This window comes from Nanorana parkeri, unplaced genomic scaffold, assembly GCF_000935625.1.
Source record: "Nanorana parkeri isolate BGI_ZX_2015 unplaced genomic scaffold, ASM93562v1 scaffold751, whole genome shotgun sequence".
NCBI classification, from domain to species: Eukaryota; Metazoa; Chordata; class Amphibia; order Anura; family Dicroglossidae; genus Nanorana; species Nanorana parkeri.
Window position 1 is genome coordinate 406678 of NW_017307019.1, and position 23182 is coordinate 429859.

At 41.0% G+C, this 23182-nt stretch overlaps 1 protein-coding gene across 1 annotated transcript in view; it reads left to right on the forward strand.

The window, feature by feature from the left end:
- Positions 1 to 1395: 1395 nt before the first annotated feature.
- The window catches only part of LOC108793483 (calcium/calmodulin-dependent protein kinase type IV-like), a 77096-nt gene continuing 55309 nt past the window's right edge, over positions 1396 to 23182 (forward strand). The window contains exons 1-3 of the mRNA XM_018564441.1: positions 1396 to 1638; positions 6557 to 6687; positions 20111 to 20189. Coding sequence (XP_018419943.1) covers positions 6590 to 6687; positions 20111 to 20189 — 177 coding nt within the window. The 5' untranslated portion in view covers positions 1396 to 1638; positions 6557 to 6589. The remainder of the gene's footprint in view (positions 1639 to 6556; positions 6688 to 20110; positions 20190 to 23182) is intronic.

Sequence of the window (23182 nt, forward strand, 5' to 3'; positions counted from 1 at the left end):
CATTCTGCAATGCTGTACAATGTATTTCTGAGATTTATTGTCCTCTATAGCTAATGGTATTATTCTACATTGTTGTATAATGTGCTGAGATTTGTAGTCCCTCTACAGCTTGGAGTTAGTGGCAGAACTACCAGGATCGCAGCAGTCGTAGACGCGCACAGCACTGACGAGGCATCCCTCCACTACCAGTGTGTTCTAACTTTCCTCAACCCATAAATTTCTCTGCCGCTTCACTTCCAGGTGCGCATGTCATGAAGAAAGGGGGTCATGAAAACAGCTGATTCTGATGACTCAGCCCCACTGGAAGTGACACAGTCGAGAAAATGTATAGGATCGAGAAAAATTATAGAACACTGACTTTGACACTGTCCGGCCCCTCCCACTAACCTCCCACAGCTCACAGCCCAGAAGCATGTACAGCCAGTGGCGGTCTACAGTGGGCGAGAGTGCCTAAGTACCTGACATGGAGCAGAGTAAGGCCAGAACCATGTAGGGAGCCCAGTGGGAGGAGAGCACCATCCTCCAGCCAGTCGTCCCTTTCATAGACTTACTAGGAGTCCTCACATCACCCGACCATTCACACTACCGTTACATGGATGGCAAAAGTGGCAGACAGAGGTGGGAAAGAGGCAGATCGGGAGGGGGGCCAAGTTGCTGCACCATGGGCCTCTGGGTTGTACTTGCCCCCTGGGCTAAAAGTTGCCAGTCAGCCCCTGCTCCAGAGGGGACAATGTAAGTACCAATTCGGAGATGATTTGAGGATCTACAGCCGAGTGATACACAAATAAGGTAAAACATTTGTAATAGTTATTGTACTTGAATGCATTTTTAAGATTTAATTCCTGAGTTTAGTGTCACTTTATCTCTCCAGCATCTACCAAATTTGAAATAGCGGCTTTTGTTGGCCAGAACCTTGGGGCTCAAACACATTATTTCCTGTTATCTTCTTGATCCTCAATGCAATACAATAAGGCTGTGCTATCAAATGTGCCATTACAGGTAGTAGTTTCAGTGAGAATCAATGCAAAATTATTTTAGGGGTGTGTACTTGCGTTCTCTCATTGCGTGAGCTTATAAGAACATGCTTCAAATCTGAAAGAAGTAAAAGTCTAGTCTTCATAACTTTATGAATTGTTGAAAAATTCCCAGGCACAGCTATGGAAATAAAGCAAAGGCAAGTTTAGTCAGATGCCTAATTTCAACATCTCTTTAGAAATGGATTCCACAGTTCTAAGAAAGGAAAGTAATGTACTGTATAGACTACAGTATAACAGCAGTGCAAAAAGCCATTAGCTTTCCCAGTATGTAAATCCAAATACATACACTAGAGGGCAGCAGAGCTCTTCAAACCTTATTCTCATATGCCTTTGTGAAGGGAGGAGCAGCATAAGGGTGTGTTGGAAAGCTATGTTCTTCTCTAGGGTATGTGTTATAGTGATGAAATCATCATTAACCCTTGAGAAATGATGACTACTGGATATGCAAAGCTACAGCAAGACGTTTAGGAAATAATGGTCATCAAATATTTATAGTGGATAGCCACATTATGGGCTGGATATGAAATAAACAGGACAACGCCTTCCATATTTCCATCATATTCATTGGACATTTAACTGCATGAACTAACAAGAGGCGCAAGTAAGTGTTTATCATTTCAGGCAAACTGAATTATTCAGGTGTCAGCTTTAGCACTTTCCCTGATCTACTGGTAACTGATGCATAACTGTTGCGGTGTTCATTTGACATACACAGTCATGACCAAAATGCTTAAATTACATTGATGCAACTTATTATCATTTAAGGGGGGAATATGTCATGGACAGGTACAGGTTGCAATAGTAACAGCTGCATATCTAACATTTATATTTCTGTCATGGATGTTATTTATTAACGGAGAAGCAATAATGAAGAGAGCAAGTCTAGCCATATATGCTTAGATTTCTCTTGTTCAGCCAATCAATATACTGTATTCCAAAGTCGATGCTAAACAGCGTGAATGGAGGAATTTTTAATGCTGGCTATTATATTCAGACTGCCCTGGCACCTGCAACTGCCTAAATACTGAACTCCGATAGGATGCAGTCACTGTTTGGCCAAATATTTTCCACCAGGCACAGTTGATTTTTTAAAATCAACTTTTGTCAAGCTGGGTGGTATTTTGGCCGGTCAAACCTTGGCTGATTCAGCAGGAATCACACAAAACTTGAGCTGTGTATGGCTGGCTTAAATTGCTAGCTGAAACAATAAGCCAACATTTTTAGGTCATCCATTCATGTGGCACATTAAATCTGAAATGTTTCCTGCCTGTTAGGTATGTGCATATGTTTGCATAGTAATCCAACTAATTTGTTTGTTGCCACAGGTCAATAAAATATTGATAACCAGACTAACTTAGAAGGGTAGCAGCAGCCTGATGGTGGATTGTAACCGTTACTGTCTTAAATCTTACCACAGTCCACAAGTGATAAGAAAAAAAAGAAAAAAATAGTGCAGTGGGTCCATCAAATGAAATATATCTGAAACAGGAACATCAGTTATGAGTAGACCGTTTATTTAAATACTTGAACCATGATAAGGATCCATAATCTAAAACTTGTAAATATTGTTAGATATGTGAACTTTATTAACTGCTGCCACCGGAAAGACCGGCTCTCCCATACATGATATCAAGTGGCAAACAGCTGCTCCTAGACCTTGCCTGGCTCTACATTTTCAAAGAAAATTGAACAAACAGGTCCATGGTACTGCTGATTAACACATTTTACATGAAAAGTGCATAAGCAAAACAAAATCCATCCATCGACAAGGAAATCCTAGTGCATTTCATACTAGAAGTGTAAAAGTAAGCCAATATCCATCCATCAACAAGGAAGCCTTATTGTGTTTCACAGAAGAAGTGCAAGAGCAAATCATCAGCAATTCATCAATGAGAAAGTCAGAATGCATTTCACACTATAAGTGCATAAGCAAACCATCAACCATTAATCAATGAGAAAGTCTGAACGTGTTTTACACTAGAAGTGCATAAGCACTTCTAGTGTAAAACTCATTAAGACTTTCTCTTTGAATAAAAACGTTTTGAAAATAAAAAAAAGACTTTCTCTTTGATGGATGGCTGTTGGTGCCTTTTTATGTGGTAAACAAACCTCCAATTGATCAGCAGCACCTTGGACCCATTGTTTGTTTTACTCTGAAATGTTCTTAGGCTGCACAGCAAGTTCCTTGAACATGGAGAATACTTTATAGTTTCAAGACTCGAGTTACAGCTACTAGAACTGGGCCTAGGAGCCAATCACTTCTTGGTATGGCCCTAATCTGGGCAGTTGTTAGTTGCTTGTTACATTAGAACTCTGGAATTATTTAAAATGTCAGCAGCTGATGAAAGTACTGAACAAAATCAATTTCTGTGCTTGCAACAGATTTTGCCTCGTAGGCTTTAGTAGCATTGTGGTATTTGGCACTGGCCGTTCCTGTCTTTGTCATTTTTCCCTCTTCTATCTCTCCTTTCCTTCTTTTCCCTTACTCCTTTTGTTCATTACTTTTCCCTAATAGTTGTGGATCCCTTTCTTTATCTTTGCTATGGTTATCCCTTTAACTGATGCTTTATGCGGAAAGACCCCAGATGTATTCTGTAACTTTGGTGGTTACTGACGACTATGTTCTATACTGTATTTTTCTTTCTTTTTTGCTTTTGTTACATTCTTGAAAACTGTTTATAGAATTATTATTGAATTATAAGAAAATAAATGTCCCTCAACATATTGAATTACAAACTATTAAGTTTCTCCCGCTTATGCTAGCCTTAGACTTGTGATGGTGGGCAGATGTTGCACCAAACAATCACCCCTCAAACATTATAAATTTTAATAAATCGTGTTAAAATGCATGTGTGCATGTAATGTCTATGAAGAAAGATATTCTAGCACCAAACAACAACAATTAACAGATGACCCATCTCTGCTGCAAAACAATTAGATGATCATTTCTGTTGCTACCCATTGAATTAACTATTTTCAATTTTGGCCAGATCAGGCAACAATCTAATGTCCATAGATCATTTAAAAACCAGTCAACAATCATCATATAGCCATAGATCATTTCAAGTGTACGTCAAGCCAAACACTTTTATTCCAGTTTTGGATAGTGTGAGGAAGGATTAGGATTGGTCAGGTTTTTATTGCTATCCGATGGTCCAAAAAAGAGATGTACCCTCACTTTTCTGTCCTGCTGACAATGTTTCACCAGACAGGAAGTGACGGGATCACTCCAACAACAACCAACAGTTGTTGGACAAAAAGTTACTTACTTTAGCATAGTAGGGGAAGGCTAGAACCGCTGTTAGATTCATATTTCTGTCTATGTCCCTATTACAGATTGTACCTCATTGTTTTGTTGGTAAACTGCTGCCAGCAAAAGCCCAGGCAAACGTTTAAATCCTTCCAAAACAAAACAAGTTTTTGGCTTGACATACTCTTTAAAGCCCAACTCCAGCCAAAACTTGTTTTAGACTTGGGAGGAGTAAATACTTTGCCCAATATTTAATACTATTCCTGACCCTATTTGGCAAATGTATTTAACTTCCTGTTAGTGGCATACCTAACATATCTGACACTTGGGGCAGACCATTTTTTAACACCCTAAATACATCGAAATTGGTTGGAAGAACTCTAGGTGGCCAATATTCAATTTCAGTGCCACCACTGCTGCATAAATGTCAGGATGCTAGGCGGCTGAAGCTGCCTGCATCTTAGCAACCAAGGACACTGGGCGGCCAACATTCATGCAGTGGATGTGGAGGCATTCTCCTTAGGACTATGATGTGAAGGGGGCCCATGATGTGAAAGGGAGGGGCTTCTGATGGGAAGGGGGAGCTTCTAATGTAATGGGAGCTCCTGATGTGAAAGGAGCTCCTGATGTGAAGAGGGGACTCTAATGTGAAGGGGACTCTTGATTGAAAAAGGAGAACTCTGATGTGAAAGGGAGACTCCCCCCTGTGGTGCCAAGGAGAGGATGACCTCATCATCCAGTGCAGATGTCAGTGTCCTTAAGCCCATGAAATACAGTTTATTTTGCCTGAACAAAAGGTAGCAATCCTAGAAAGCAGTTAGTGACATTAGTAGCAACACCAAAAATGGCCACGTTTATATAGTCGTCCTTCTCCAATAATTGCTTATCTCAAGACTCCCCCCATGTTTTTGTTTTTTTTCTTTAAACTATTTTTATTAGGATTTTGCAATTCAATAAGACAGCAATAGAACCAATACAATTACAAAAACACCTGAGCCTTCACGACTCAGGGGCAAGGCACATTAACAGTTACTAACTCCAAAATTTGAGAGCATAAAATAAAGGACACCCAACAATGTTCTAGAGGCATGAGTAGAGGCAACCTTCTCTGTTAAGCCCAGCAGGCAGACCCCTAACTCTGAACGGACCTCAAGCATGAGAAACTGAGATATAAAATGCGTAACCTCAGTCCAATACCTCCCCCATGTTTTTGATCCCAAAACTGCCAAATGCTGACCCTTATTCTATGAACATATGTAAAGTGGAGTGCTGTCATGCCATCGTACACTTGATGAATCTAGGAGAAAGAAGATGCATGGCAAATGAGACGAGGGTGTGTTTTTCCCCCACGCTTTGGCGGTCATGTAACACTTGATGTTTGGTTGCCGGGAAACAACTAGGGGCACTCAGCAGCCTTGATGTGTCCTGAGGGTAGATTGTGAAGTAGGCCTGTGTAAATGAGCCCACCCTGCATTTTGTTTAGCGGTGGCCACTGCACCTGCAAAAGGCCAGCACACAGTGCGGGGTATCAATATTAACAACTGCAAACTAAATTCTTTTCACCTATTAACAGAGCGCAAAACATTATTACTTAAATTTATTCATATGGCTCAATCAACTTTTTTGCCCCTGAATGAGAAAGCACCTGGTGGGAGTTGGATAGCCTGTTTGAATGGACGCTTAAAGTGGACATTTACCCCCTTTCACTAAAAATCCCTTTAGCATGCAGCTCTGCATGCTGATTTAAAATCATCTTACGTTCATTAGTTAAACAAACTTGTTTTTCATGTACTTACAAATAAAGTTAATATACTTCCTGATCCAGTTCTGGCCCAAATGATGTAATGTGCCCAAGTGTTGCATCCTGGAAGGTTAAATCAGCAGAGCATTGCTGGGAAATCTCATCTGTAATCTCATGAGATCTCAGGGAAAGTGCATGGTCTCATGTCCTAGTCACATTCCAGGAAACAAAGAGAGATCTGGTAATGTGCCCTTAGTTAACATGGCCACTGTGGGAAGACTGGGAAAGAAAAGAGAAATAAGGTGTTCAAAGAAAATAAAGCCGGCAATTATCTAGAAGTATGTGTTTGTAGATTGTCATTGCTAAACATGTCTAATGGTGTGTTTGTTGTTATTTTTTTTTTTAAAGATATGGATACAGTTCTTCTTTAAGTGGAAAATGCAATAATTGACCTGAGAGGATCTACACCTCACTGTGGGATACGTGTAATTAATAATGTTTTTTCTCTCCAACCATTAATGTCTCTAGCATTCCCTGAAATAACTGGATTTGCAGAAGAAGATGCCAACTTGCAAACCAGAGGACATGTACTGGATAGAAGGCTCTCAGAGAGAAAATGGACTGGAGCATTTCTACACACTGGGCCAAGAGCTTGGAAGGTACTACATTAAAACAGAATTATTACATTTAGTTGTAGTTTGTATTTACACCAATTGGTATTACTAACTTGTACAGTTCAGAGGATAAGGAGATTTACTGGAGCCATACGTGGAGTATGAAGGACATAGATGCAAAATATATAAAAGAAGAAGCAAATAGTTATTTGTTGTATTATTCCACTTGTAGTTGTACAATATTGTAGTTGTACAATATAAGTTACTGTACAGCAGCTTTTAAAAGACAGTGTACACCTTTGATGTGTTTACCTCAGCTTGTTAAATTAATGTATCATATCTGTTCAGTACTTATAATAATGCACTGCCACAGCAAGTACAGAAAAATCTCTGTTTATCTGTGTTATCAGCATGATTCTAACTTCCTGTTTGGCCTGGCAACAAAGTTCCCTTTTTGCAGAGATATCCCAACCAACGTTATCACCCTTGCTGGACAACATAACTCCGCCTATGCCCCCACTCCTCTCTGCACCACTCCTACTGGTCATGATGTTACAGGGAGTAATAAAAACTTTTCCTCTCTACAGGACAAGTAAAAGAAAAATAAATGCTCCAAATAGGTAGAGGAAGTTTGGGAATACATTTGGATAATGCCTTGATAATGTATGTAAAAGTCATCAAAATGTGAAAACACAAAGTGTGAACAGACCCTTTTACTGAAATGTACATTTTTAGCAGGTAAATGTAGCAGGGACAGACAAATGATTAAAGAATTAAAATGCAGTCAAGTCACATTAAATACAGAGCTCTTCATTCATGCAAGAACATTGAAGTATTGAGTATCTAGGACAGAGGCTAATATTTGTATTAGACGTAAACAAATCGGTGACACAGCAAAGGTTTCCATAATTGTGTGTAGTTCCTTGAGTTACGGCAGAATGCTCCCGAGACGTTCATAAACATGTTTGCTAGATCACTGTAGAATCCCACAGCATCTGCCTCTGAAAAGCAATCCCTTCAGATTAATTTTTCAGTTGCTAGATGCAGTAAACTAGGAGTTTCAAGCACAAAGCATTTATGACATTTATAGGCAAATGCAAACAGCAATTGTATGTTGCCCAGTGTGGTAGCCAATTTAACCATCAGGTTTTAGATATGAAGAGCAATGAAGGTATTAAAAAGTCATTTGCAATTTAATTATTTTAGTCATGGCTTGTGGTGGGCTAAACACATGCTGACTTCTTACAGCTTTGGCACTTCGGCATCTAGGGTTTAAGAGTGGTTAAGCTGACGATGAGCAGACAAAATATTATATGGCTTGAGACATTATTGAGTCCTGTTACACCTGGTGCTGTATGTATACAAGCTGTTTCAAGAAAACATTCATTTCTAACCTGTAAGATGCCACGCTAAAAAGAGCCAACATGGTTTCCAAATTAAAGAGTATCTAAGCTCAAACACAAACATTTTATATTTTGCAGTTTACCAGTCTTTTGTGAGCCATGGTTGCCATCTATGTCTGCCTTTGTTTATCTCTATTTTATGTGGGGGATATGGGATTAGAATGTTATGATCAAAAGGTAAGGATGTTTGTGCTTTCTGTTCATCTCACAAGAAGTGACAAGGACTCTTTCCGGCAAGATCAGAAGATACAGTATTTTCTCTACTTGCTAAAAATGTTATTAGCCTGAAGATCGAAAATAAATGCAACCACTACATCGAGGGATTGACCAGCTGCATTATATTACATTTTGTTTTTTGATTATAGATTATACTTTAAGTAAATCAAGCATTTAAAACTTAAAACAGAAATATTTGGGCACCTCTGGTCGGATGGCATGTTTTGCTCAGGATCTACAGAATGTTAACATAAACTCTTCGTGGTACAAACTAAAACATCACATATTTCTGAAAATGTCAGTGCACAATTACTTTATTTACTGAATTTAACATACTAGTAAAAAATACAGAACAAACCCAGAGGAATTTTGCAACTAACTGCTGTTGTCTGATGAAAAATAAACCTTGACTTTTAACTTCATAGGCACCAGGTAAGAATTGCCCCATATAGTTCAGGTGATAAGGTTGTTTAGGAATTTAGGTAGCTTTAGTAATAGAGTTAGAGGTTACATTATTTTTAGATTTGGTATTCCCAGAGTATTTCAAACCCATGGCAGATAATTTTTCAAAACCACCCTCATACAGTATACTGTATATGACAAAAATTGTTTCAGTAATAATTTAAAATTAATATTATTAATAATAACAAAGAAACACAAGCAGCTGAAATTGATGTGCTCCCTAACACTGGTGGTCAGTGTAGAAGTGACCCCTTACATTGGTTGTCATTGCTAAAGGGACTCTTAGAAACCTCAGGAGGAACCCTGGCTGAGAAAGCATGTGTAAGATATTACCATCCAGGGGCGGAACTACCGCCGGTGCAGCCGGTGCGGCTGCATAAGGGTCCGAGCCTAGGGGGGCCCAGTAATAAATCCTGGTAGGAGAGTGCAGCAAGAGATGGTGGGGGGGCGCCAGCCGCTGGCTGCAAGGAGGGAGCTGGGAGCCGAAAATACATAAATGGCCTGCAGGCACACTACGAGGCAGCGCTGGGGCCTTGGCCACAAGGACCCAGCGACCAGCTAGCTCATTACAGAGCCCACCGCCTCTCCCTTCTGCATGGTGTTCCGGACACGGGCACAGTCAGATGAGGTGATGCTTTCATCTACTGTATGTGCCTAAGTTCTGTATGTTTTGGGACATCGTTTGTAGTCCTCTATAACTGATGCAATTTTTCTGCATTTCTGTATAAAGTATTGCTGGGAGTTTTAGTTCTCTATAGCTGTAGTCCTCCAAAGCTAAAGCCATTCTGCATTGCCGTATAAAGTATTGCTAGGAGTTGTAGTCCTTTATAGCCAGTGTCATTCTGCATTGCCGTATAAAGGATTTTTGGGGGTTGTAGTCCTCTGTAGGCGAAGCCATTCTGCATTGCTGTATTAAGTATCACTGGGAGTTGTAGTCTTCTAATGCAGCCTTTTTGGCACCAGGGACCTTTTTTCCCCCAATAATTATACAACTCACCATAATGCAGAATCAGTGGGAGCCCTGAGCTTGTTTTTCTGCTCCCAGGTGGCCAGTGTGGGCTCTCGGGTGGCCAGTAGGGCTTTCGGGTGGCCAATGCAGCCTCTCAGATGGCCAGTGCGGGCTGTCAGGTGGTCAGTGGGGCTCTCAGATGGCCAGTGCAGGCTTTCAGGTGGCTAGTGCGGGCTCTCATGTGGTCAGTGGGGGCTCTCAGGTGGGCAGTGCAAGCTCACAGGTGGTCAGTGGGGCTTTCAGTTGGCCAGTGCAGGCTCTCAGGTGGTCAGTGGGTCCCCGGGTCTCCCAGGTGGTCAGTGGGGCTCTCAGGTGATCAGTGTGGGCTCTCAGGTAGTCAGTGAGGCTCCCGGCTGGTCAGCAGGGCTCTCAGGTGGCCAGTGGGGCTTTCAGTTGGCCAGTGGGGCTCTCAGGTGGCCAGTGTAAGCTCTCAAGTTGTCAGCAGGGCTCTCAGATGGACAGTTCAGGCTCTCAGGTGGCTAGTGCGGGCTCCCTGGTGGTCAGTGGGGCTCTATGATGGCCAGTTCGGGATCCCAGGAGGCCAGTGTGGGCTCTCAGGTGCCAAGTGCGGGCTCTCAGGTGGCCAGTGTGGGTTCTCAGGTGGCCAGTTTGGGCTCTCAGGTGGCCAGTTTGGGCTCTCGGGTGGCCAGTTTGCGCTCTCGGGTGGCCAGTTTGGGCTCTCGGGTGGCCAGTTTGAGCTCTCAAGTGGTCAGTGGGGCTCTCAGGTGGCCAGTGTGGGCTTTGTAAGACCCGGGGGGCCCCAAAAAAATCTTGCACCAGGGCCCTTTGTTCCCTAAGTCCTCCACTGGTACCATCATATTATCTATTTTCTACCATCTCATGGGAGAAAATAAATCTACTAAAATACTAAATATTTATTAGAGCATCACTGCATCTGCTTATATTTTCCCTTCAGGGGTTCACAGGCAGGTCCTAGGTGCAGAATCACATCTAGCCCCTGTGGAGCACAAGATCATGTTCTGTCTGCAGGTGAAGCACCCTGCCAATGAGGTAGAGGGTAGTAAAGGCAGCAAATTGAATGAATGGACCATAAGCCTTGTGCACAGCCCAGATACTGCAGACAACTTTCCTGCCAGCATGTTGCTACCTAAAGTAACTTAAACCTAACCATTCATTTGCAATGAACCATTAGGCCAATACACATGTGTAAACATGGTTTCAGAGGACGCTCAGTGCATGTTTAATATGTGTGCCAAGTGCCTTCAAATAACACTTCTGTATATAGGATCAAAAATATGCAAATTAACTAACCCATTTAAGGTTCAAATGTTATTACATATACTGCATATCACATTTTAAAACTTAATAATTAGTCCTTTAAATCATTTTCTGCAAACTGTACTCTATCCAAAACTAATTTTAAAAAATCAGTAATTTTTATGTAGGGGAGTGGCCCAACTATGCCATAATTGTAGGCATAATCTTGTGGTTCCACACTGAAGAGCACCTCCTGGCAACTAGAATTATTAGAACAGTTCTCCATTCCCAGAGTTCACAGCTTTGCTGGACGTGCCGTCCACAAGATTCCTTACATCCGACCAGTTCTCATTACATTTGCGCTTTCCTTGTCAGACTCTAGGACTTGACAGAAGTATCATTACATTATTATTCTTGAGGCCTCAGCTACATGAGGTTTCAGCTTCAATATAAGTTTCATGCTCACCCTGTTCTCAACCCCTTGTCTAAAGAACCAGCAAACAGTTACATGTAGAAATCTTCTCTATTCTGCTACTGACCTCCTCTGACAAAACCTCACCTCTGTCCTGCCCTGACCTGGCTACTTCTGTCAACTTTCCCCAACCTTCCCCATCACTCCTCCCAAACCTTCCCCATCACTCCTCCCAAGAGCACCTGCTCTCTAGCTCCCTCATTAGCTGCCCGCATGCTCTTCTCCAGCTTTTCTCTAGAGCCTCTTCTCTGGAACTCCTTACCCCAACCTGTACGGCTATCTCCTACTCTGTCTTTAGGCAATTCCTGATAACTAATTTCTTCAGTGAACACTATTCCGCCTCCACATAACAAATGAACCTTTACATTCCAGATCATCTTGTTACCACTACCTTTTGTAGCACCTGGCCTCCCACTTTAGATTGTAAGTTCTCATGAGCAGGGCCCTCCTAACACTCTTGTCTCGAAATGTATTGTAACTGCAGCAGTTTAGAAATATGGAGCAGCCCTACCCTCTTGTCTCCAATGCCGCTGCTTGAACCTCGGTGCCTCGTAAAGCTTCTGCTGAAGCCTTCACTGTGCAATAGGTAAAAAAACGGCACTTGCATGGTAATCCGTCCATCCAATACTTTATTTGCAAAAAGTCATAAAATCAGCAAGCAAACAAGTGCTTACATGTTTTAGCCCGCAAACTGGGCCTTAGTCATAGCCAGCTACTACTATGTCGTAGCTACGACTAAGGCGCAGTGCTGCTGTTATGCCTTTTTGCAAATAAAGTACTGGATGGATGAATCCCCTTGCAAGTGCCGTTTTTTTTTTTACCTATTGTATTGTAACTGTACTGTCTCTCTTTATATTGTAAATCTCTGTGTAGACTCTTTTTGCTATATAAATCCTGTATAATAAAAAATAAATGCAAAGAGCACAAACTTGATATAAACAAGTTTATTGGTACTTACTCCTTTCTGGAATTTTCCTTTAAAAGTTTTATCTGCTTAAATTTTCCCTCTCTTACCCGACCCCTGACCCCCTTTAATCATGCTAATGACATTTTTAAAATAAAACCTTTTTGTTTTCATTATATGCAGTACCTTATTTCAGATCCAGTGACAATAAAACTGGGCCTCTATGCTTATCCATAAAATTCAGGCAGATCATGGCTGATGGAAGGGGCTGGCAGGCTGCTGTATAAACATCCTAAAAACATCACTGTACTCAGTACTCTTCTCGAGAGCCCACAGACCTGGTGGAAGCAGTGGGTTGGTTCTTGGAAGAAGTTATGCAAATAACAAAATCCCTTAATGGGGGGGTGTCCGTCTGGAGGCGTGGACATTTATATGCATACTTCTCTAGGCAATGCCCACATATGATGCTAAGCTCCATAAATGACAGAACTGAAATCCAATGAATGAAAGACAGTAAGGCTGAGGAGGAAAACGTTAGATAATGCTGGAAGTCCTCCAGGCAGCAATTTAGGTGGGCTTTCAGTGACTTGTTGCAGCTTCGAATGCACACGGTTTGTAGCTTGCAGTGTGCAGTGAAATCAGTAACCAATTTCAGAAAAGGAGACACGCTTGTACAACTGTGCAAAGCTGAAGGTATATGATAACTATCACGAAACAAAAGTGGTGTGGTTACATTTCTGCATTCCATGGTACAAATATAGGACAGCAGAGCATTAGTAATACAAGATTCAAAATATTAATCTACATACTGACAAAAGGGATTACATGCTTCATTAGTTGGAATCTCTACAACATTTCCAATTATAAGAAGCTTTAAAGCATCATTAAACGTATCTGTTTATTTAACATGCATGTCTACAATGGTCACAAGTCATTATTCATTTTAATGTGTAATATACACATGCAGAGGGTATAGAAAAGAATCACCCTCCTTTAAAATAATCACAGCTTGTTGCTTTGCAGCCTGAAATGAAGATAAGACACAGTTTTTGTTTTATCCAGCTGTATACAATCAGTGCAACTTATAACATCCAAGTGAAAGATATAACTCCATGTCAGAAAAAATAAAAAAAAATAAAAAACAGAATCACTCGGTTGGAAAAAGGATCACCCCTTTGTGCCAGTATTTTTTAACCACGTTTTGCTTTAATTACAGCCTTTAGTCTGTTGGGATATGTCTCTACTAACTTTGCATATCTAGACTTTGCAATATTTGCCCACTCTTCTTTGCAGAACTGCTCAAGTTCAGTCAAATTTGATGGTGACCGTTTGTAGACTGCAGTCTTCAAGTCATTCCACAGATTTTCGATGGGGTTTAAGTCTGGACTCTTGACTAGGCCATGCAAGGACTTTCACCCTTTTCTCCTTCAACCACTGTGTGGCCATTTTTGCTGTGGGCTTTAAGTCATTGTCATGTTGGAAGGTAAACCTTCTTCCCATTGACAACTTTCTGGCAGAGGGCAGCCGATTTTCCTCGAGAATTTGACGGTATTTTGCCCCATCCATTTTTCCTTCTATCCTGGCAAGTGCTCCCGTCCCTGCTGCAAAGAAACACCCCCACAACAGGATATTATCACCTCCATGCTTTACTGTAGGAATGGTGTTATTTGGATGGTGAGCTGTATTGGATTTCCGCCAGACATATCGCTTGGTGTTGAGGCCAAACAATTAAATTTTAGTCTGATGTGATTATAACACCTTTTTACATGTGGCATCAGAATCTTCAAGGTGAGTTTTGGCAAAGTCGTGACTGCATGCGGCCTTTCTTGAGAAGTGGCTTTTTTCTTGCGAGCCTCCCATACAAGCCACATTTGTGGAGAATTTGTGATATTGTTGTCACATGCACACAATGACCACTCTTTGTCATAAATTCCTGCAACTGCTTCAGAGTTGCTGTAGGCCTCTTGGTAGCCTCTCTGACCAGTTTCCTCCTGGCTCTTTCATCCAGTTTGGAGCGATGTCCAGATCCAGGGAGGGTCTGTGTTGTACCAAATAGTAATGGTAAGTATTAATTGAAAATTCTCTGCTTCCCACCCAGAATACTCATGGAATGTAGCTGGCAATGATCAAAACGGGAAGGACAATCATCTTCAAGAAAGAAAACATGCAGAACAAAAGTTGCCATGCTATTAGGATTTAATCAGATGGATTAGAGGCCATTAAAACTTCTGAACCAAAGAAAAGGGGAAAACCACCTTCATCTGGTAGTATTTAATGAAAGTCATGAAAGATCTCCAACTAGCAGCCTTGGAGATCTCTTTGAAGGACACTTTAGCTACCAAAGCCCATGAAGATGCCACATTCCTTGTAGAATGAGTCTTGATTTCCTCTGGAGAGAAAAGTCTGGATAAGAAGTGTGCCTCGTGGATAGTCGTGACCAACCAAGAACAAGTTACTCTGGATTAAGCTGCTTCTCCTTTTTCAGGTCCCTTTGGCAAGATGCACAGTCCGAAAACAGTAGGTTCAAGACAATTAGGTTCTGATTAGGTCAACCGTGTCCAAGGTATACATCACAGTTAAATCCTCAGAGTCTTCTGGTTACAAGGGCAATACCATTCTGATGAAATACTGAAGAAAACATTGGAAGACATTCAGGCCAAGGCTTCAAGATTACTCAGCAAAATGACTCTCTGCAAAAGAGAGCCCTCAACTCTGATACTCTTCTTGCAAAGGTTATGGCTGTTATGAAGCATTTTTCAGAGTGAGGTGACAGCTAGAATAGGAATCATCATGGAGGAATGGAGGCCCTTCCAGGACACAAAGCACAAACACCTAGTCCAATTTGTAAAAAAGAGTATTTCCTTAAGGAACAATTTTGAACACTGCCTTCAGAAACCAGAGTCTGCTCCTGCTACGTCTGATCCATTAAGGATGATAGTGTTGACACTGTACCTTTGAAGTGTATTTCCAAATTGGGATAACACCTATTTTATATTTGTTACTTGTTTTTCATTTACATATACAATTGTATTTTCTTTTTAAATTGCTGCTTGCACCATACATGTTCTATTCTGAAAGAAATGTTCTCTTTACTGAGTTGTGCTCTGGAGTGCAAGAGGGTGGGGCAGGTTCATGTTGACATAGTTAACCCAGTCTATACTGTGCTGGCAGATCTCATTATCAGTTGTAAACTAGATTTGAACATTGTCATAGATATTTAGCAAAGGGTTAAATATCTATAAGCATTGTGTGTTAATGAGAGGAAGCACAATCTGTCCCTAGTATTTCTACAGGGACAGCTAGAGTCTCCTGTCACTTGGAAATTGAGAGAGAAGCTTGCAAAGGCCTGTTTCACAGACACATCTAATATGTGGAAATATACAAAAAAATAATAATAATATTAAGCATACTGTGTGACTGGGAACACCATATCTCTGGGAACAGACATATTGATGGGTTTTCTCAAAATTGACTGCAAAAGTGGAAATACACTTTAAGGAATAATATCCAAGATTGGCAATTGCCAGATTAAGAAGATCCACAACCGGCTCTTGTGCAAACTGGAAAAATCTTAGCCAATAATTGATTGTGTTGGTGAAGACCGTTCTAGATTTTAACAAGTCGTAGAAGATGGAGATCACCAGCACTCAGTCAAAAGCACTGGATTTTTTTGCTTATTTTTTGAAGAAACATGTATTAAGTGTCATTTAGCCAATGTTTTGGGGCAACATAGTGACCCTTTGGCCTCTCGCTGGCTGTCTAGATCGCATGGGCTTTTAATGTTGGATGCTTGCTTTCCAAGTTTTTATTATATTATTTTGATAAATTGGTTTTATTTCATTGCGCTGTGCACTATGGTCTGGCTTTAATTATTTGCATGATTGCTACTGCTGCTGAACTAACCATCCAGAGGAGACTTTGTAAGCGGGAGGCTTGTTTCCCCATGGCCGGAGGGCTATAAAGAAATCTGCTGGCTTGACCTTGTTTATAAGGTCTAGAAGGGAGGTGACCGGCCATTTGGAGAGAGTTTTTTGGGATGCCATTTAAATGAATGGCAACGTAACACACCTCCCACACCAGAACGTGTGGTAGGTCCAATTGCATGGTACAGTGCTTTAATCGCACAGAACTGTGCGATTATTGCACTGTACTAGTGTGAAAAGGTGTTAAAAAACACTGACAGACTCACACAACCACAGACACAATCCCACACATTCACAGACATTCTCACACACACATACACACTCCCAAAAAAATATTTGTTTTTCTTTTTTTTTTTAAGATCCACCCAGTCTCCCTAACATACGAGAACTGGAGTGGATCCTCAGCCTGGGAGCCAGTGTGGGCCGCTCTACTGTAATGGAGCTCCATCCATATGTGCATTGTTTGTACAGCTCCTTTGTGAGAACTGTAGAGGTGCCGGGAGCAAGAATGTGATGTCATTCCAGTCCAGGCACCTCTATAGGACACACAAGGGAGATGTACATATAGATGGAGCTCCGTCACCACAAATAGCCACAGCCTACTCCGCCTCAAGCTTTCACTCGGTGCCGGGGCAGCATATTTTGGAGTGGGAACTGACAGTGCTACAAAAGGTGGGGGCCCTCTCACCTCTTACCTAGAAAAGTGGAAGGCACGCCGTGACCCGCTGTGATTCTACTTTGAGTAACTTCTGAAAAATAAAAATGAAGATTCACTGAATATTGACGTGTTTGTCATGCTGGTGTGCTGGTGACATTTCTTCACAACAAACTTTGCTTGATGTGGCGCCATCCGCAGTCACTGCGAGCACCCATTTTTTGCCTATGGGAATTCCGGTAAGGTGTGCTACAGGTCTTTGGACATTTGTACTTGTGGGCTTTTTCCTGTTTAAGCACCCCCGGTGTTGTTCTCCCACCCTGCAACTCAGGGATTATCAATAATTTGTGTAGTAGACACACATTGGACGTTTTTTCCTTTGATTCTACTTTGAGTGACTTCGGAAAAATAAAAACGAAGATTCACTGAATACTGACGTGTTTGTCATGCTGGTGTGCTGGTGACATTTCTACACAACAAACTTTGCTTGAAGCGGCGCAATCCGCAGTCAGTGCGAGCACCCATTTTTTGCCTATGGGAATTCCGGTAAGGTGTCTTTGGACATTTCCACTGAACATAGGGGCGCAACCAACTTTTGGGTCACAACCCACCAGTTGAGAACCAAGGGTTTAGTGCATATACAGTATATCCTCCAACAGTGGCAGTTTTGAAACTTTCATGAGTTGTTACTATGGATAATCTAATCTGCAAAGGTGAAAAGTTGAGGTGCCATATCCACACAAATTGAATACAAGAAAACAAATACACACAGGGCATATTACTCTTTGACAAAGCACATGGGAGTTGAGAAATGTAAAAACAGAGCTTGCAATATATTATACAGGCCAGGAATAAATACTTAAATTTAGGAGATAGTGTTCCGTAGTCCAATATTTTTGCAGTATTAGGCTTCTAACCCAAGGACACTATACTGTCACATACAATACTCTCTGAACCATGGCAAAAAGTTGCATCAGATTTTTGTTTTGCTATACAAACTATGGTTGTTGACTTTTACAGCAGGTTTTGTGAATTAGAACTTTTAATAAATACTTTGACCTCAACTGTATCTTTCTAGACATAACAAATCCAGAAGAACTTGCATTAAACAAGGGCCCCTTTTTAACTATATTTAGGTTTACTAAAATCTCTTATTTTTAGTATAAAATTTCTAGTCTAACCATGCACAGGTAAATGGACAGATTTTTCAAACTGTTGGAGTATAAGAACATAACTACCGATGGCATGGAATAAACATTTCAGATGTTCATGAGTTCACAATTACGGTTCACTCTGCCAGTGACAAGAAACCATCTGCAACCATGAGTCATCTCATTTCACCTGTCCCATTTGGACAAACACAAAGGAATAAACAGCAAATACAAATCAAATAAACCAACTGGACTGTGAGGCCATTAACCATTTTACAGGGGGAAATCAAACCTTTATGCTTAGATCTGAGTATATGGCTGCCAAGTCATGTGACTTCTAAGCTACAAACCTTCTGATCGAACCTGGTGCAAGCTGAGGATTATGGTGTCTATATAATGAACTGAAGGTGGCTGAACAAAAAACACACAACACTGTTTTCAGAACGAGTAGGATACAGCAAGTAGGAGAAAAAAAAAACTGATTCTACCAACATCAATGCAGTGATATCAGAAACATTGATATTGATCTTGATTTATAGACATGCACTAAAATGTTGGCTTTAATTATGCTATCATTTCTCCACACATTTGTCTCACTTGTTTGTATATTCTTTTAAAGGAAGCAATATGTAACATACTTCGACCGCAGAGTGAACACATACCTCGACCGCAGAGATGAGTGGGTATGGCTACAAAGTGCTGCATATTGGCCATGGTTTGAAGGGGTTAAGGGGGTTTAGTTAAATAGAGTCTGAGCTTATTCGCAGTATACATTGCACACATTTGAGATTTTCCTTGTGTCCACACTCTGCAAATACTCTATAATAATTTTGTCACAAACAAATGTTTTCATACACACATAAACCTGAGGACCAAATATAATTTCTAAATAGTATTCCATTACATATGCTTTTTATGTTTGAGCCTATATTCATAAATGCCATTAAAATAGTTGGGGACTACTTAGCAAGCAGCAACTGTTGAGCACTTTGGTCAGGAGAATGTATTGTACAGTACAGCACAGCTTACAAAATGCATTAGTAAGAACCTTTTAATGTATGTCATACTGTATAACATGTAGGGGTCAGGAGTATGTACCATGTAACAGTGTATAGAGTGCAGGGGTTAGGAGGACTTATAATAGCACTGCCCGTTCCAGCACCCCTGGCTGGACATGGGATGTATCCATGGGACTCCATAATTGTTTAATCCCAGGACATTCCAGCGTAAATCGGGATGTTGAAGGGGAGATGGATGGGGGGCATCGTGAACAGCACATGGCACTATAATTTGTGTGTAGTCTTGATGTTTGTAATTGTATCTTAGCAGTGTGGCTGAAGCTATCTATCTATCTATCTATCTATCTATCTATCTATCTATCTATCAAATGAAAACACAGTGCACAAAGTATGTCTCCTGTGTCCAAACTGTCTATAGATGCTAACCATAAGAACCCATAACAAAGACTTTACAATGTATATTTTTATTACTAGACTTTATGTCAGCTCATGGCTGAAATTCTCTGAGGGATGAGCTTTGAGTAGGGACAATTGTCGGTGCTGTTTCTCAATGGGGTCAGTCCATAAGCCATATAAACATTACATACCTAAAGCCCACTAAACCCATAGATGCTATCACTGCCACTATTTTGGGAAGATGAAAATGTGTTTTTAAGGCACTGTACCTCAGTATAGCATATTCACTATGACTAGAATCTGATTCCTGTTTGTGGAATTCACCAGGCAAGGAGTTTCAAATACAGTATTTCAATATGGAATGTGATTACATGGGATTCCTGAAGGAATGAGGCAAGTCTCCAATACTGCACAAAGAACCTTTTATCTCCTTGTGTTGTCAGTGGTCAGTTGAGAGATAAACTTCATGGAGAAAACTGTAGGATTTTTTTCAGAGTTATACAGTTGCTTATCACGTTTCTTTTATAACAGGTGTCACATAGGTAAAGGGATATTGTGTGAATAGCATTTTCAAAATTGTATTGTAAGTATTAAATATATGGATTGACTAAAAGAAAGCATTCTCAATTCTTCTAAACAGAGGAGCCACTTCTGCTGTTTTCAGATGCGAGGAGAAAAGAACACAAAAACTTTATGCTGCAAAAATTATTCAAAAGACTGTAAGTATACGAGGATAGAGCATCAGTAATTATAGATATGGTAAAACATATATATTTGTTGCTTTTGACAAGTAGTTAGGTTACACAGCAGTGGCTGCTGCTTGTGCTAACCTAACAAGTGAGGCAAGAGCTGCAACAGCCTCTACTCTTTGTTATGCAGATGGTTTGGACCAATGGCAAAGCACCATTGGTCCAAGCTGTCTAATCAAAAAAAGAAAAAAAAACACACTGAGGCCATTCATCTCGTTCCCTCAGCAGTGACGAGCAAGTGAGGGACAGGGAGGCTACTTCTTGTCTCCTCCCTCCCTCTTTCACACTAGCCGGGGCTTCGGCGGGATGGGGGTGGGGCTTCAGTGGGATATGGGTGGGGCTCCTGTGGGATGGGGCGGGGATGAGGAATGCCTCACCAAGAAGCGAAGGTAACGCACGTGACTGGTTTGTTATGTTCTAACACCATCTTCTGATGCCATAAATTGTCTACACAAGTGGTGCTCAACTGTCATTATTTAGGAGGCCTCAGATCCGGGCCTCTGATCGACCCATATGACTTCCAAAGAACCACACATGTTATTCAGTAAATGTAATGCTGCAGAAAACTGTACAGACTGTATACATTCAACAGAAGATAGTCAGAGACTGCAAGCATGCTACCAGATAGTAAGAGGATGCAAACATTTTACAGGAGATGTGAGTAGTGATGGGTGAAGCTGCCCTGGTTCAGTTCGCCACGGTTTTGATAAATCTTTTTTGAAATTCAGCCCGAACTTAGAGGTGAATCACATTAAAATCTGTGTGTGTGTGTGGGGGGGGGATCAAATCTTGTTAAATGCTGGCCATTTTTAGGGCTATTAAGAAAATTACTGCAAAAAAATACTATACATTGGTGAGGTTGTCTTTCCATGCAGCTTTGAGGGCAACATTGAAAATACACAAATCATTTAAATAACTTTATATACTCCTTTAAATAACTTTGCTAGGCTTGGAGGATGCCTTAAAGTGTATTTCCACTTTCGCAGCCAAATTGGGATAACAGCTATTTTATATTTGTTACATATTCCCATTCACGCTTTTACTAGGGTTAGGTTTTTTTGGCTTCTTAGGGGGTTAACATTTCTACTTGCTTCTCCTTCTTTGTAATGTAAGTAGAGGCTGTGAGGGGTCAAATGTTAATGAAGTTAGTGAGAGAAACACAATCCTCAAATGGCAGCCTAAGTCTTTCTATGAGGATAGATCAGTAAAAAAATAGTTTTCATTATGCTGTGTAAATAGGAATGCATAACAAACATAAAGAGGGGTTATGCCAAATTTTGCTTCAAAAGGGGAAATACACTTTAAAGTTGTACGTAATGTGAGCAGTATAGTTTTGTTGGACAGTCTCAATGACAGTTTACATGTTCTGGCATGTTCTCATTAAGAATTAAGAGACCACAGGTGATACAGCGGGACAGTTTTAATCAGGGATAATAGGCCCAGATTTACTACAGACATAGAGCGCAGGCTGGGGTTTTACTACAATTAAGTTACAGCAGTAAAAAATTGGCCAGCGGCATGACAGTTTTAATTATGGCTAGTAGGCCTAACTTGTATATGTCCATCTTTTATTTTATCTTCTGGGACAGGGGGTGTCGTAAATGTGAATAAAATAATGTGAGGTGGTTTAGGTGCACACTGTTCTAGCAGCTAGTTTTTTTTTTCTTTCAAATGATGCAGTGAACCTCTTCAAACAAAAGGCAGCCCCTAGAACAGATGGGCAGTAACAAGTGAATGCTCCACTTTGAGCACCCAAAAGATAACAAAGACACTGCCAACAAAAAAATTTAATAAAACAACTACAGGCCCTATCAACATAAAATAAAAAAAAAAACAATATATCTCCAAAATAAAGGAAAACCCCAAAACACCAATGCCTGAAACAAAAGGCCTCTTATTTGCAGCAAAAAAAAAAAAACTATGAATGGGACCGCAGCTAAGAGTGACTGCTGACTTCAAATCAACCACAAAATAAAATGAAAGACAAAAAATCCCAATAATAAGAAAAATGTCAACAAAGGGATTGATTGCCCAAATATCTAGCAATCAGAATTAAAGTACTGTTTCCAAACTAAACCCAATCTTTTACTATGCAGTTTTTCAGATTTCCCGGTGCTTTTCCTGCAAAAGCTTCCTGATACTATGGCTGCTTAGTGAGGGTTCTGGCTTAAATAAAAAGATTCCTTATTGACCTTATAAGCCTGCTGGCCCTAGTTTAAAAACGATGAAGTGCATTATAGTTAAAAACAAAAATCTCCCAGGCAAATATGCACACAGGTTCTCCAGGACCACAAATCTTGAACTAACAGAAGCCGGCTTGACCCCCGGTAGCAATGAATACAAACCTCATTCCTAATGGTCGCACTGGGCAACATGATGTAGCAGGCTTTGGAGACTGGGAACATGTTTCAGAAGATCATAGTTATAGACTGGAGATCACTCCACTCTGTACTGAAATGTACCTATGCTTTGTAAGATATAAGTTTGTAAATTGTGCATCAAAAACTCAGTTACCGGTACTTTTCTGCAACTTTTGCTCCATTCACCACGATCCTCGACATTACCTATACTGAAACTCTAAATGTTACAGAGCAGAAATTCCTATTACTGTTGTATGAAAGAGACATCATCATCAGTGAAGTGTTTGTGCGGCCAAATTTTAAAAATTAAGTCAGAAGAGATTCAGTGATTCTACGGGCATCTGGGTGCCCCCTTACCCGCAGACCCCCACAACCACCGGGTCAGTGTTGTGGAGAAGAGGCCCTTGTCCCCATCAGCATGGGGATACCTTCCCAATGCCGAGGGCACATGGCCTAGCAAGGCACGGGAGGGGGAGCGCTCGATCGCCCCCCCCCCTTTCCTGGCCTGCCGGGCCTGTGCTCAGATCAAGGGTAGGAATGTTAGGGGGGATCCCATGTTCCCCCCCCCCCCCTTTCCTGGGCCTGGCGTCCCCCCTAACAATC